Genomic DNA, 16,554 nt, shown 5'->3' with positions numbered 1-16,554 from the left:
AAGGTATTTTTTCTGCAACATCAAGGTATATATTGACGCTTACATAGGTCTGGTGATAATGTTCCCCTTTAAGTACACAACTCCACATGTGTTCATTCATAGTTTTGATGTGACAATCGACAATGTAAATAGTCATGAAAATAAAGAAAACACATTGAATGAGGAGAAGGTGTGTCCAAACTTTTGGCCTGTACTGTATATAAAAAGGCCTTTTAAATGAGTTATGTGCCTTGGAAAGCTACACTTTGGGACTAGGAGGAGTGTTGTTGCGGCTGCTGAGCTTGGAACCATCAAACATGAGCTTGCCACGTTCCTCCTTCTTCTTCCCACTCGTCCCGTGTGCCTTGTCATGTGTTTATTTTGCAACCTCCAGCGTGATGACCTCAATAATGCAACGAGCGCCTCCCCGCACGTCCTTGTGGCGCATGTTCATGGTTCCTCATAGCTGCTCGTTATCCTCCTCATCTTTACGTCACAACACCGCGAGGCACGCCCCGACCTAAAATAACTCCCCAGTACGCGGTTACATAAAAATAAAAACATAGGAGGAGCAGTCAAGTCTTTTATGGCTTTATCTGCATCTTGATGCGATTTCCCCCGCCGGTGACTTTTCGGGAGCCGCGGGATGAGCAGCAGCTGTGCGGCGTTTGCTGTCACGCCGCTTACGTAAGCGTCCATCCGCTCGCAAAATTGATTGGGAGCGCGAGTGATGTGGCGTGCTGTGACGTGTGCAGCAAAAAAAACTAACACCAGATTACAGAGCCAGTCCAACACAATTAAACGCAGCGGCACAGACGCCCAAAGCTGCATGATTGAATCTCTCGCTAATCTGCTTTTCTCAGCTGTAAAACAGACCTTTTTAGTCGGTGATTTTTGCTCAGGTGTGTGCATGTAAAAGATGCACGATGTTTACATGCAGTCTTCCCACACTTGGCATACGGTGGTGGGTTTTTTTTTTGCACTCTTGGCAAGAGTGGGACTATCGCAGAGCGGCTGCCAACCTTCAGTGTTTACCAAAACAACAAATTAAAAATGGCAGCAATCACAGTCAAAGTAGAATAAATCAGCACTAAGTAGGAGTCAAGTGTGCATTTTTGCTGCCTTTTAACCCAATAAAGCGTCATTAGTTGGTTGGGTTTTGGCAGAGGTGGGTAGTAACGCGCTACATTTACTCCGTTACATCTACTTAAGTAACTTTTGGGATAAATTGTACTTCTAAGAGTAGTTTTAATGCAACATACTTTTACTTTTACTTGAGTATATTTATAGAGAAGAAACGCTACTTTTACTCCGCTACTTTTACTCCGCTACTTTTATCTACATTCAGCTCGCTACTCGCTACTAATTTTTATCGATCTGTTAATGCACGCTTTGTTTGTTTTGGTCTGTCAGACAGACCTTCATAGTGCCTGCGTTTCAACAAATACAGTCACTGGTGACGTTCACTCCGTTCCACCAATCAGATGCAGTCACTGGTGACGTTGGACCAATCAAACAGAGCCAGGTGGTCACATGACCTGACTTAAACAAGTTGAAAAACTTATTGGGGTGTTACCATTTAATGGTCAATTGTACGGAATGTGTACTGTACTGTGCAATCTACTAATAAAAGTTCCAATCAATCAATCAAAAGTGGGAAGGAAAAAATACCCTTTTTTATTTCAACCGTACATCCCGTCAAAAGCCTAAAGACTGACTGCACAGTTCCTGTCTTCACAATAAAAGTGCCGCTCCATCGCGCCTGCGCTTTCAAAATAAGAGTCTCCGAAAGCCAGCGCCAACAAGCTAGCAAGCTACGGAGTTTGCCGCCAATGTATTTCTTGTAAAGTGTATAAAAACGAATATGGAAGCTGGACAAATAAGATGCCAAAAACCAACCACTTTCATGTGGTATTAGACAGAAAGGAGGAACTTTTTTTCTCCTCCATTTGAAAACGTGGACGTTATCATCACTACTGTCTGATTCCAATCAATGCAAGTCATCAGAATCAGGTAATACACCAACTTATATTCTTGTTTTCATGAAAGAAAGGAATCTATATGTGTTAAACATGCATGTATATTCATTAAAACACCTTTAACATGTAAACAAAAACGGCAAAATAAATAAATATAAATGATATACTGTATATATCAATGTATGTATATATATATGTGTATATATATATATATGTGTATATATATATATGTGTGTGTGTATATATATATATATATATATATATATATATATATATATATATATATATATATATATATATATATATATATATATATATATATATGTGTGTGTATATGTTACTCATCAGTTACTCAGTACTTGAGTAGTTTTTTCACAACATACTTTTTACTTTTACTCAAGTAAATATTTGAGTGACTACTCCTTACTTTTACTTGAGTAATAAATCTCTAAAGTAACAGTACTCTTACTTGAGTACAATTTCTGGCTACTCTACCCACCTCTGGGTTTTGGCTTGCATTGACCTTTCGGCTTTTTACTAAAGTTTGTCTCTGTGAATCATTCACCCTGTTGGAACCTTTTCTTCCAAAAAGAAAGAACACAGGAATGCTGTAAACCTTAAAAAGGGAACTGTGCCTATCATTGATTTAAGACAAGAACACGCAGGTTTTTTTATTTTGTTTATGCATTCTGAGTCGTAAAATACGGCAAGTTAGGGGTGTAACGGTACACAACAATTCCGGTTCGGTACATACCTCGGTTTAGAGATCACGGTTCAGTTCATTTTTGGTACAGTAAGAAAACAACAAAATATACATTTCATACCTGCCAACTTTTGAAATCAGAAAAGCCTAGTAGCCAGGGTCCAGGGGCCACAGGCCCCGGTAGGTCCAGGACAAAGTCCTGGTGGGGGGTTCAGGCCCCCCGACGCAAAATGATTATTAGCATTCAGACAGGTTAAAATGTTGCTAAAACCATCACTTTTCTATCAGTCACAGTGACTTTTCAAAACAAAAATATTACAGCAAAAATCAAATGGGTTGATTGACATGTTTATTCTGTAAGATAACTTCAATAGTTTGACATTATTTTGACAGCTAATGCCAGTTATCCTGATTTTCGAGTCGGGAAACATTTTCCGAAATAACTGTCCCATGTGATCAGCCAGTGCGATTGGAAGTCCATGCTCAATTATTGCCTCCGTAAATAAAACTTCGGCATTCATCACATCCAAAGAATCTGTTTGGGCGACGAAAAACGTTGAAAGTTTTCCACTTGTATCGCTAGCAACGGCATTAGACTTGTGTTTTTTTGTCCCAACGTGGTCTTTTACATCGCTAATTCCTCCGTGTCCGATCGAAAAATCTTGTCTGCGCAAGGTGCAATTCGCGTAGTTTTCACCCTTTTTGGAACGGATAATTATTCCCGGATAGGCTTTTGAATATTCTTCACGGAATGACTGCAGTTTTCTTTTCGGTTTAAGACTCGTTTGCGATTTTTCTCCGGCTGATTCCATGATCGTTCGCTCGTTTGGAAACAATGGCAACTGGTGCCTCGTGCTTGGCAGCGGTGCTATAAATAGCCTCGCGCATGGCATTCGGAATGGCTAGATAGGAAGTTACGGGAAGCAGTGTCGATTGTCATTGTTGTTACGCGATTTCGTAAATAAAACTTTATTTTTTTTATTTTTTTTTAATTAATGAAAAACCGTATTTTTTATCACTGCAACCGTAACCCGGAATAGGTTGATGAAAACCGTACTAATTACGGGAAAACCGGAGTAGTTGGCAGGTATGACATTTTTTGGTTGTTTATTTACCAAATTTGTAAACAATGGCATAATATACATATACACACAGGGTCCATTGCCAGGGTTCATGTGGTCAACATATATAAAATAAAAAATAAATAAGATAAGGCTCGGAATGGTTTCTTAACAAAACTTTTCTACATATTAGGGATGTCCCGATCCGATATTTGGATCGGATCGGCTGCCGATATTTGCCAAAAATTGCGTATCGGCAAGGCATGGGAAAATTCCGATCCAGATCCAGTTTAAAAAAAACTCCGGTCCGTGTTTTCCAAAGCACCTATTTAAATAATACATTCCACTTTTCTGCTGATCCCTAATTTCCGTTCCGCATTTTCCAGCACACCTTCAACACATCCACAGGTCTGTGAATTCTCACGCAGTTGCTTTTAGCTGCTGGCATTACACGACAGGCTCTTCTCACTCTTTCTTGTGTCTCCCTCTCACAGACAGCAAGCGCACCTTCTTACACACGTCACATACTGTCACGTCATACGTCACATACGTATACGTCCTCCCCGAGCAGAGAGGTAGCAGCATGGCTAACGTTAGCTGTGATGCTAGCGCAGCCGTGTGACCAACGTTCTCTCTAAGGTAAGCGCTTGTGCAATTGCGCACTGTTTAAACGTCCTCTGCGCATAGCAATTATATGCCACGCACAAAATCAAATAAAAAAATAAGCGCATTAACAATTTTCGGCACACGGACACGACAGAGAAAACTGTTTTCGTCATCGTTGTTCAAATATTATAACGTCTGTCAAGACGCTTATCTCCGTTCGGTGCCACACGTCCACACCATCAAAATGCAGAGGCAAAAATGTCCACATCAACACCGTATGAAAAAATGTGTGAGTTTTTTAGTTGTGATTTCCTTCTCTGCATGAAAGTTTAAAAGTAGCATATATTAATGCAGTATGAAGAAGAATGTTTTAATGTAGACATGCAAGCCTTGAAAGAAAATGTTGAAAATCAAGACTACATTTCCTGCAAATGGGTGCATTTCTACCCTATATTTTAACTTTAGATTTATTCTCATATCAAACTCTTTTAGTTGTCTTTTTGACACTTACATCCGACGCCCCCCTCCACACCCTGGATTATAAATAATGTAAATAATTCAATGTGATTATCTTGTGTGATGACTGTATTATGATGATAGTATATATCTGATAGTATATATCTGTATCATGAATCAATTTAAGTGGACCCCGACTTAAACAAGTGTAAAAACTTATTGGGGTGTTACCATTTAGTGGTCAATTGTACGGAATATGTACTTCACTGTGCAACCTACTAATAAAAGTCTCAATCAATCAATCAAAACACATAGAATCATCATACTGCTGTGATTATATGCATCAAGTGTTCATTCAAGGCTAAGGCAAAATATCGAGATGTATATCGTGTATCGCAATATGGCCTTAAAATATCGCAATATTAAAAAAAGGTCATATCGCCCAGCCCTAGTTTCAATGATGCCATTTCTGTTTGTCATGTATAATTTTGTCTATTTTGTGTTTATCCTTGAATAAACAGGTCAGTTTCTTGTTACCAACCATTGTGTATTATTCAAATTCCCCTAATTCAGCTGGCTAGTTGTTATCAAGAGTACTAAAACCCTTTTCAACATGATTCTGACAACTAAGTAGGCTAAATAACTTCAAACTTTAATACATGCTCGGATAGGCCAGTATCGGTATCGGTCAGTATCGGTATCGGATCGGAAATGCAAAAACAATATCGGTATCGGATCGGAAGTGCAAAAACCTGGATCGGGACATCCCTACTACATATAAAGTGCTTTTTTGATTGATTGAGACTTGTATTAGTAGGTTGCACAGTACAGTACATATTCCGTACAATTGACCACTAAATGGTAACACCCCAATAAGTTTTTCAACTTGTTTAAGTCGGGGTCCACGTTAATCAACATTAAACTGCCTCAAGTTGTTGCTCAGATTAAATAAAATGACAAAACTTTTCTTCTACATATAAAAAGTGCAACATTAAACAGTTTCAAGTTAACTCAGTCTCAGATTAACTTTTCTGGCTAACTTGGCAGTAAGAGGATATATTTGGGCTTATTGTTCTTCCACCATAGAAGTGGGTCAAAATCTAGTTTCTAATGCAATATGGTCTTAAATCTGCTGCTATAAAAACATTTGTTATTGCTTTAGCCCTGCCTGACTCACTGAGGAGAGGCTGCTTGAATGCGGTGGTGAAGCTTCAAATGGGTTACCATGTTTCACGTGTTGTGTGTTGTGCCTCGGTGTGCATTGTTTACACAACGTGCGCTACGCTACTTAATATGTCCGTGTGGAAACTCGTTCGGTACACCTCCGAACCGAACCGAAACCCCTGTACCGAAACGGTTCAATACAAATACATGTATCGTTACACCCCTACGGCAAGTACGAAGTGGCTAACAATGCAGCTAATGGGAGCAGTGTTAATTTAGTTTTAGTCATAGTCTTTTGACGAACATATGTTTTAGTCATATTTTAGTCATCTAAATTGATTAACTTTTAGTCTAGTTTTTGTCGACTAAATTCCTCCACAGTTTTGTCTCATAAAATATAAAGTATAAAAGGATAAGGCATCGTTGAAGTTGTCTTTACACCACTTTTACTAAGGTTGTCACAATTATACTGTACAACGTAATAAATCATCACTGCATAACTTAGCACAGGGGTCTGCAACCTAAAACGTTGAAGGAGCCATATTGGACCAAAAAATACAAAAAACAAAATCTGTCTGGAGCCGCAAAAAATGAAAAGCCGTATTTAAGTCTTATAATGAAGGCAACACGTGACGTAAGTGTCTACATTAGCTATAATAGCCTACTATCAAAAGGACTTTAAAAATCTTAAATAAGTGTTATACTGAAGGCAACACATGACGTAAGTGTCTATATTAGCTATAATAGCGTATCAAAATGACTTTAAAAATCTTATATATCGTATTTTTCGGAGTATAAGTCGCACCTGCCGAAAATGCATAATAAAGAAGGAAAAAAACATATAAATCGCACTGGAGCCCGGCCAAACTATGAAAAAAACTGCGACTTATAGTCCGAAAAATACGGTAAGTGTTATACTGAAGGCAACACATGACCAAAGTGTCTATATTAGCTATAATAGCCTATTATCAAAATGACTTTAAAAATCTTAAATAAGTGTTATACTGAAGGCAACACATGACGTAAGTGTCTATATTAGCTATAATAGCGTATCAAAATGACTTTAAAAATCTTATATACCGTATTTTTCGGAGTATAAGTCGCACCTGCCGAAAATGCATAATAAAGAAGGAAAAAAACATATAAATCGCACTGGAGCCCGGCCAAACTATGAAAAAAACTAGGACTTATAGTCCGAAAAATACGGTAAGTGTTATACACATGACCAAAGTGTCTATATTAGCTATAATAGCCTACTATCAAAATGACTATGTGTCACAGGCTGAAGCAAATCTTCGTTGACAGAAAAGTTGAAATGTTATATTTATTCTACACATTAGAAACCATTAGTACATCAGAGGCTACTTAGAAGGTAAGATAACTCCTGGAAATTACTGGATTTTAACGGCCAAAGGTAAGATGTGTGTGTCCAAGTTAAAGGAAACGGCAGGCTGTCTTCTTTTAGTAGATTTATTACAATCTTTGGCAAGCTAGGTAATGTTTGCTGTGGTCTGGAACAACATGGCACACAAACAACTATCTGAAATGCAGCCAATATTACATACAGATAATGTGTCATGAGACATGCAAAACTAAATTAAATGAGCTCAAATATAGCTACAAACGAGGCATAATGATGCAATATGTACATACAGCTAGCCTTAATAGCATGTTAGCATCAATTAGCTTGCAGTCATGCACTGACCAAATATGGTCCAACAAGTCAATGACATCAACAAAGCGCACCTTTGTGCATTCTCACAGCATAAAACTTTTGGTGGACAAAATGAGACAAAGGAGTGGAAGATTTTACATGTAAACAAACTGTTGCATCACAGTCCACACTATGGTGAGTTCAAGAACCACCGAAATTTAATAAATCTGAACATGGTGCATCACATTATTTCAGATTAAATTTGTACCTTGTGCTTTTCCACCCACCCCTCGACCACATGCCACTGTTATTGGATAACCCTGTTAAAGACGAAATTAAATATGATTGGATTTTGTGTTCCTCAACATTTTCATCTCATTTTAATTCCTTGACTCAATTAAATTGTCAATTTCGTCATTGTTTCAGTCAACGTGCTTTTGTTTCCATTCGTTGTCGTCCTAATTTCGTCAAGGGAAAATAGGTTGTTGACGATAACTACTCAGTGGCCGTGTGGTTAGAGTGTCCGCCCGGAGATGGGTAGGTTGTGAGTTCAAACCCCGGCCGAGTCATACCAAAGACTATAAAAATGGGAGCCATTACCTCCCTGCTTGGCACTCAGCATCAAGGGTTGGAATTGGGGGTTAAATCACAAAAATGATTCTCGGGCGCGGCCACTGCTGCTACCCACTGCTCCCCTCACCTCCCAGGGGGTGGAACAAGGGGATGGGTCAAATGCAGAGGACACATTTCACCACACCTAGTGTGTGTGTGACAATCATTGCTACTTTAACTTAATGAAGACGAAAACTTTGTCGAGAAAATGAACACTGAATGGGAGTACGCTATTTCGCCCATCCAACCCTCTAAAAACATCCAAAAAGCGCCAACAATACATGTCGTGTAATGAATATGGACCAAGTATTAGTGATATTGTTATTATAAGCGCTAACGCAGACAAACTATTTTTAAAAATTCAAAAAAATATATGACAAATGTTTTTTTAACTTCATCAAACTGAGATACCTTGGATTGGCAGACCGGGGTGGTGGTTCCTCTCTTTAAGAAGGGGAACCGGAGGGTGTGTTCTAACTATCGTGGGATCAGACTCCTCAGCCTTCCCGGTAAGGTCTATTCAGGTGTACTGGAGAGGAGGCTACGCCGGATAGTCGAACCTCGGATTCAGGAGGAACAGTGTGGTTTTCGTCCTGGTCGTGGAACTGTGGACCAGCTCTATACTCTCGGCAGGGTCCTTGAGGGTGCATGGGAGTTTGCCCAACCAGTCTACATGTGTTTTGTGGACTTGGAGAAGGCATTCGACCGTGTCCCTCGGGAAGTCCTGTGGTGAGTGCTCAGAGAGTATAGGTTATCGGACTGTCTGATTGTGGCAGTCCACTCCCTGTATGATCAGTGCCAGAGCTTGGTCCGCGTTGCCGGTAGTAAGTCGGACACGTTTCCAGTGAGGGTTGGACTCCGCCAAGGCTGCCCTTTGTCACCGATTCTGTTCATAACCTTTATGGACAGAATTTCTAGGCGCAGTCAAGGCGTTGAGGGGATCTGGTTTGGTGGCTGCAGGATTAGGTCTCTGCTTTTTGCAGATGATGTGGTCCTGATGGCTTCATCTGGCCAGGATCTTCAGCTCTCGCTGGATCGGTTCGCAGCCGAGTGTGAAGCGACTGGGATGAGAATCAGCACCTCCAAGTCCGAGTCTATGGTTCTCGCCCGGAAAAGGGTGGAGTGCCATCTCCGGGTTGGGGAGGAGATCTTGCCCCAAGTGGAGGAGTTCAAGTACCTCGGAGTCTTGTTCACGAGTGAGGGAAGAGTGGATCGTGAGATCGACAGGCGGATCGGTGCGGCGTCTTCAGTAATGCGGACGCTGTATCGGTCCGTTGTGGTGAAGAAGGAGCTGAGCCGGAAGGCAAAGCTCTCGATTTACCGGTCGATCTACGTTCCCATCCTCACCTATGGTCATGAGCTTTGGGTTATGACCGAAAGGACAAGATCACGGGTACAAGCGGCCGAAATGAGTTGGCTCTCCCTTAGAGATAGGGTGAGAAGCTCCGCCATCCGGGAGGAGCTCAAAGTAAAGCCGCTGCTCCTCCACATGGAGAGGAGCCAGATGAGGTGGTTCGGGCATCTGGTCAGGATGCCACCCGAACGCCTCCCTAGGGAGGTGTTTAGGGCACGTCCGACCGGTAGGAGGCCGCGAGGAAGACCCAGGACACGTTGGGAAGACTATGTCTCCCGGCTGGCCTGGGAACGCCTCGGGGTCCCACAGGAAGAGCTGGACAAAGTGGCTGGGGAGAGGAAAGTCTGGGCTTCCCTGTTTAGGCTGCTGCCCCCGCGACCCGACCTCGGATAAGCGGAAGAAGATGGATGGATGGATGGATGGATGGATGGAAACTGAGATACCATTTTTGGTCCATGTTACGATCTTAAGAACTGTTACAAACACACAAAATACAAACCTGATCCCAGTAAAAGTACCGTCTGTGTTCAGGTCACAAAAAAATGTCGGATTCAAATGAGAAAACAAAAAGAAGTATTACGAAAAATGTCATAACGCCATCAAGATGTACGAAGGGATACTATTTTTGGTCCATGTTGGGATCTTAAGTACTGATACGAATGAATGTTAAGTACTGATACGAATGAATGTTCCAACTTCAAACTGTTCACAAATTGACAAATTCCAAAAAAATCCCAGATTTCCCAGAATTCCAGGTTTTCCGGGACATTTTTCCCATTCAAAATGAATTGGCCATTTTTCAAACTTGCACCATTTCCATAATTTTTCAAACTATTCAAAACATTCCACCTTCAATACATTCCACCATCCTGGAAATTTAAACGACTTTTTTTTCCAAATTCAAAAAAATTCCAGGATTTTCCAGAATTCCTGGTTTTCCAAAGCCCTATTTTCACCCTTTTTTCTGGCGACTACTCCTTCCACATTTTTCAACCCACTTCAACCGTTCCACCGTCAAATCATTCTTCTTAATCAGGACAAAAAAACAAAGTTGTTTTTTGAACTGGAAAAATTCCAGATTTTCCCGAAATTCCAGGACTCCCATAATACCATTTCTCAATTAAAAAGGTTACTACTTCAACATTTCTCGACCGATTTGAAAAATTCCAACACCAAATCAATTTTTAACATTTTCCCAAAAATTCCCTAATACCATTTACTACTTCAACATTTCTTGCCCGATCTAAACAATTCCAAAACCAACCAATTCAGCTCATTCAGGACCATCATGCTCATAATCATTTTTCAAAAAATCCCGCTTTTCCCAAATTTCCCAAATTTCCAGGAAGTTCCCATTAAAATTAATTCCAAGTCGCACAGTTCCCACATTTTTCAACCTATTCAAACCATTCCAACATCAACACATTCCACTCATCCTGGACATTCAAACTAACACTTTCCAAGTTCCAAACAAAATTCAGTTTTTCCTGAAAATTCAAACTCTTCAACATTCAAACCATTTTAGCGTTTAAACGATTTCAACATTCACCCTACATTCCATTAGCATTTCCGTTCAGCGTCAGCTCTTCAACATTCAAACCATTCCAACATTCAAACTATTCTTATATTCATACTACATTCTGTCAGCATTTCACTTCACACAATTCCTTCAGGAATTGCCTCTTCTAGTTAAACTTCTTCTCCAGATTTTGGCGCACTCTACCTTCCACATTTTTCATCCGATTCAAACCGTTCCAACTTCAAACTGTTCAGCCTATAGGGAAATCGCAGGCTCTCCCTTGACAAATTACAAAAATTCCCAGATTTCCGGGTATTTTTTCCCATTCAAAATGAATTGGCCATTTTTCAAACTTGCACCATTTCCATAATTTTTCAAACTATTCAAACCATTCCACCTTCAATACATTCCACCATCCTGGAAATTTAAACAACTTTTTTTTCCAAATTCAAAAAAATTCCAGGATTTTCCAGAATTCCTGGTTTTCCAAAGCCCTATTTCCACCCTTTTTTACTGGCGACTACTCCTTCCACATTTTTTAACCCACTTCAAACGTTCCACCTTCAAATCATTCTTCTTAATCAGGACAAAAAAACAAATTTGTTCTTTGAACTGGAAAAATTCCAGATTTTCCCGAAATTCCAGGACTCCCGTAATATTTCTCAATTAAAAATGTTACTACTTCAACATTTCTCGACTGATTTGAAAAATTCCAACACCAACACCAAATCATTCACAATTTTTAGCATTTTCCCAAAAATTCCCTAATACCATTTACTACTTCAACATTTCTTGCCCGATCTAAACAATTCCAAAACCAACCAATTCAGCTCATTCAGGACCATCATGCTCATAATCATTTTTCAAAAAATCCCGCTTTTCCCAAATTTCCCAAATTTCCAGGAAGTTCCCATTAAAATTAATTCCAAGTCGCACAGTTCCCACATTTTTCAACCTATTCAAACCATTCCAACATCAACACATTCCACTCATCCTGGACATTCAAACTAACACTTTTCCAAGTTCCAAACAAAATTCAGTTTTTCCTGAAAATTCAAACTCTTCAACATTCAAACCATTTTAGCGTTTAAACGATTTCAACATTCACCCTACATTCCATTAGCATTTCCGTTCAGCGTCAGCTCTTCAACATTCAAACCATTCCAACATTCAAACTATTCTTAGATTCATACTACATTCTGTCAGCATTTCACTTCAACTTCAGCATTGGAGCATTCACACACAATTCCTTCAGGAATTGCCTCTTCTAGTTAAACTTTTTCTTCTCCAGATTTTGGCGCACTCTACCTTCCACATTTTTCATCCGATTCAAACCGTTCCAACTTCAAACTGTTCAGCTTATAGGGAAATCGCAGACTCTTCCTTGACAAATTACAAAAATTCCCAGATTTCCCAGAATTCCGGGTATTTTTTCCCATTCAAAATGAATTCGCCATTTTTCAAACTTCCACCATTCCCACATTTTTCAAACTATTCAAATCATTCCACCTTCAACACATTCCACCATCCTGGAAATTCAAACTCATTTTTTGTCCAAGTTAAAAAAAAAATCCAGGATTTTCCAGAATTCCTAGTTTTCCAAAGCCCTATTTCCACCCTTTTTTACTGGCGACTACTCCTTCCACATTTTTCAACCCACTTCAAACGTTCCACCCTCAACTCATTCTTCTTAATCAGGACAAAAAAACAAAGTTGTTTTTTGAACTGGAAAAATTCCAGATTTTCCCAAAATTCCAGGACTCCCGTAATACCATTTCTCAATTAAAAAGGTTACTACTTCAACATTTCTTGTCCGATTTGAAAAATTCCAACACCAACACCAAATCATTCACAATTTTTTAGCATTTTCCCAAAAATTCCCTAATACCATTTACTACTTCAACATTTCTTTCCCGATCTAAACAATTCCAAAACCAACCAATTCAGCTCATTCAGGACCATCATGCTCATAATCATTTTTCAAAAAATCCCGCTTTTCCCAAAATTCCCAAATTTCCAGGAAGTTCCCATTAAAATTAATTCCAAGTCGCACAGTTCCCACATTTTTCAACCTATTCAAACCATTCCAACATCTGGTTAGGGTTAGGGCTAGTGGTTGGGGTGGAGCGATAGAAAAGAGCTCGCACTTACGCCTCGTTGAAGCCCCCCAGATAGGGTTAGGGTTATGGGTTGGGGTAGGGTTAGGTTTAGCGTTAGGTCTAGGGTTAGGGGTTTAGGTTTAGGGTTGGAGTTGGGGTTAGGCATAAAGAAAAATAGTTGGTTTCTTCCACTTCAACCGTTCCACCGTCAAATCATTCTTCTTAATCAGGACAAAAAAACAAAGTTGTTTTTTGAACTGGAAAAATTCCAGATTTTCCCGAAATTCCAGGACTCCCGTAATACCATTTCTCAATTAAAAAGGTTACTACTTCAACATTTCTTGTCCGATTTGAAAAATTCCAACACCAACACCAAATCATTCACAATTTTTTAGCATTTTCCCAAAAATTCCCTAATACCATTTACTACTTCAACATTTCTTTCCCGATCTAAACAATTCCAAAACCAACCAATTCAGCTCATTCAGGACCATCATGCTCATAATCATTTTTCAAAAAATCCCGCTTTTCCCAAAATTCCCAAATTTCCAGGAAGTTCCCATTAAAATTAATTCCAAGTCGCACAGTTCCCACATTTTTCAACCTATTCAAACCATTCCAACATCTGGTTAGGGTTAGGGCTAGTGGTTGGGGTGGAGCGATAGAAAAGAGCTCGCACTTACGCCTCGTTGAAGCCCCCCAGATAGGGTTAGGGTTATGGGTTGGGGTAGGGTTAGGTTTAGCGTTAGGTCTAGGGTTAGGGGTTTAGGTTTAGGGTTGGAGTTGGGGTTAGGCATAAAGAAAAATAGTTGGTTTCTTCCACTTCAACCGTTCCACCGTCAAATCATTCTTCTTAATCAGGACAAAAAAAACAAAGTTGTTTTTTGAACTGGAAAAATTCCAGATTTTCCCGAAATTCCAGGACTCCCGTAATATTTCTCAAATAAAAATGTTACTACTTCAACATTTCTCGACCGATTTGAAAAATTCCAACACCAACACCAACTCATTTACAATTTTTAGCATTTTCCCAAAAATTCCAGAAATTCCCTAATACCATTTACTACTTCAACATTTCTTGCCCGATCTAAACAATTCCAAAACCAACCAATTCAGCTCATTCAGGACCATCATGCTCATAATCATTTTTCAAAAAATCCCGCTTTTCCCAAAATTCCCAAATTTCCAGGAAGTTCCCATTAAAATTAATTCCAAGTCGCACAGTTCCCACATTTTTCAACCTATTCAAACCATTCCAACATCTGGTTAGGGTTAGGGCTAGTGGTTGGGGTGGAGCGATAGAAAAGAGCTCGCACTTACGCCTCGTTGAGGCCCCCCAGATAGGGTTAGGGTTATGGGTTGGGGTAGGTTTAGGGTTAGGTCTAGGGTTAGGGGTTTAGGTTTAGGGTTGGAGTTGGGGTTAGGGTTAGGCATAAAGAAAAATAGTTGGTTTCTTCCACTTCAACCGTTCCACCGTCAAATCATTCTTCTTAATCAGGACAAAAAAACAAAGTTGTTTTTTGAACTGGAAAAATTCCAGATTTTCCCGAAATTCCAGGACTCCTGTAATATTTCTCAAATAAAAATGTTACTACTTCAACATTTCTCGACCGATTTGAAAAATTCCAACACCAACTCATTTACAATTTTTAGCATTTTCACAAAAATTCCAGTAATTCCCTAATACCATTTACTACTTCAACATTTCTTGCCCGATCTAAACAATTCCAAAACCAACCAATTCAGCTCATTCAGGACCATCATGCTCATAATCCTTTTTCAAAAAATCCCGCTTTTCCCAAAATTTCCAGGAAGTTCCCATTAAAATTAATTCCAAGTCGCACAGTTCCCACATTTTTCAACCTATTCAAACCATTCCAACATCTGGTTAGGGTTAGGGCTAGTGGTTGGGGTGGAGCGATAGAAAAGAGCTCGCACTTACGCCTCGTTGAGGCCCCCCAGATAGGGTTAGGGTTATGGGTTGGGGTGGGTTTAGCGTTAGGTCTAGGGTTAGGGGTTTAGGTTTAGGGTTGGAGTTAGGGTTAAGGTTAGGGTTAGGCATAAAGAAAAATAGTTGGTTTCTTCCACTTCAACCGTTCCACCGTCAAATCATTCTTCTTAATCAGGACAAAAAAAACAAAGTTGTTTTTTGAACTGGAAAAATTCCAGATTTTCCCGAAATTCCAGGACCCCCGTAATATTTCTCAATTAAAAACGTTACTACTTCAACATTTCTCGACCGATTTGAAAAAATTCCAACACCAACTCATTTACAATTTTTAGCATTTTCTCACAAAAATTCCCTAATACCATTTACTGCGTTTCCGCCTGAAAGGCAGGGCAAGGGTAAGCCAAGGACTAAAAGGCATTGTGGGAAATGTAGAAAAATCCTAACCCCTCTAAAAACCCAAAACAATTTTTTGTAGTAGTATTTTTAGAATGTGCGGCGGGCCCTAAAAGACATGCTGCGGGCCACAAATGGCCCCTGGGCTGCACTTTGGAAACCCTCTAGCTGATGAATTAATACATCCAACCATTCATTTTCTACCTCTAGTCACTCAATACAATGCCATTCGAACCTAGCAAATGTTGTTTATGAGCTATTTTGCGTTAGTTTCAAGTAAGAATATAAGGCACTACAGCATGTTTAGCTAACATCATGTCACAATAGTCATTCATTTTCACAGCCGTGGATTCAACAAAGCCTCAATTACTCACCAAAGTAGACCGTCTTGTCACACTTGGGGCATTTCGAAGACATGTTCGGCGCAGTTTGACGGCGCTAAAAGTGGCTGTTTGGTGGGCTTTCGGAGCGTCAAAGACGTGCACCTTGTGTGAGTGTGTGTGTGTGTGTGTGTGTGTGTGCTGTGGTGTCCACTACACGAGCAATGTCCCGCGCGGCTCAGCCACGCGCATCTATTCGCTCAACCGCTGCTCATTTGCATAACCGCGCCCCCCACCATGCCCGCGCTGGCGATGCCTTCAGGTGCATCGGGAAATATCACGACCGGGAGATACGCAGTTAGATGTTATGTACTCTTTGTGGATTAACAATGCCACGATCGATTCCAAAATATCAACATGTGAAACATGTTGGAGGGAAAAAGTAGATGCCTCAAAAACAATTAAATATTTTGAAAAAAAGGAAAATTATGAAACATTTTCTCAATCTTCTGTAAATCATATTATTAGTATGTTATGTTGGATATTTATATGTATTATCAGTAATATACAGGTAAAAGCCAGTAAATTAGAATATTTAGAAAAACTTGATTTATTTCAGTAATTGCATTCAAAAGGTGTAACTTGTACATTATATTTATTCATTGCACACAGACTGATGCATTCAAATGTTTATTTCATTTAAT

The 16,554-nt window shown here is 39.7% G+C and overlaps 1 protein-coding gene across 1 annotated transcript in view; it reads right to left on the bottom strand.

The window, feature by feature from the left end:
- Nucleotides 1-16,091, bottom strand: part of crip2 (cysteine-rich protein 2) — a 119,000-nt gene extending 102,909 nt beyond the window's left edge. The window contains exon 1 of the mRNA XM_061969192.1: nucleotides 15,905-16,091. Coding sequence (XP_061825176.1) covers nucleotides 15,905-15,947 — 43 coding nt within the window. The 5' untranslated portion in view covers nucleotides 15,948-16,091. The remainder of the gene's footprint in view (nucleotides 1-15,904) is intronic.
- Between the last annotated feature and the right edge of the window lie 463 nt (nucleotides 16,092-16,554).

Source organism: Nerophis lumbriciformis, linkage group LG08 (assembly GCF_033978685.3).
Source record: "Nerophis lumbriciformis linkage group LG08, RoL_Nlum_v2.1, whole genome shotgun sequence".
Lineage (NCBI taxonomy): Eukaryota > Metazoa > Chordata > Actinopteri > Syngnathiformes > Syngnathidae > Nerophis > Nerophis lumbriciformis.
Note: the sequence above shows the minus strand (reverse complement) of the source record. Positions and strands in the feature narration are given on the sequence as shown.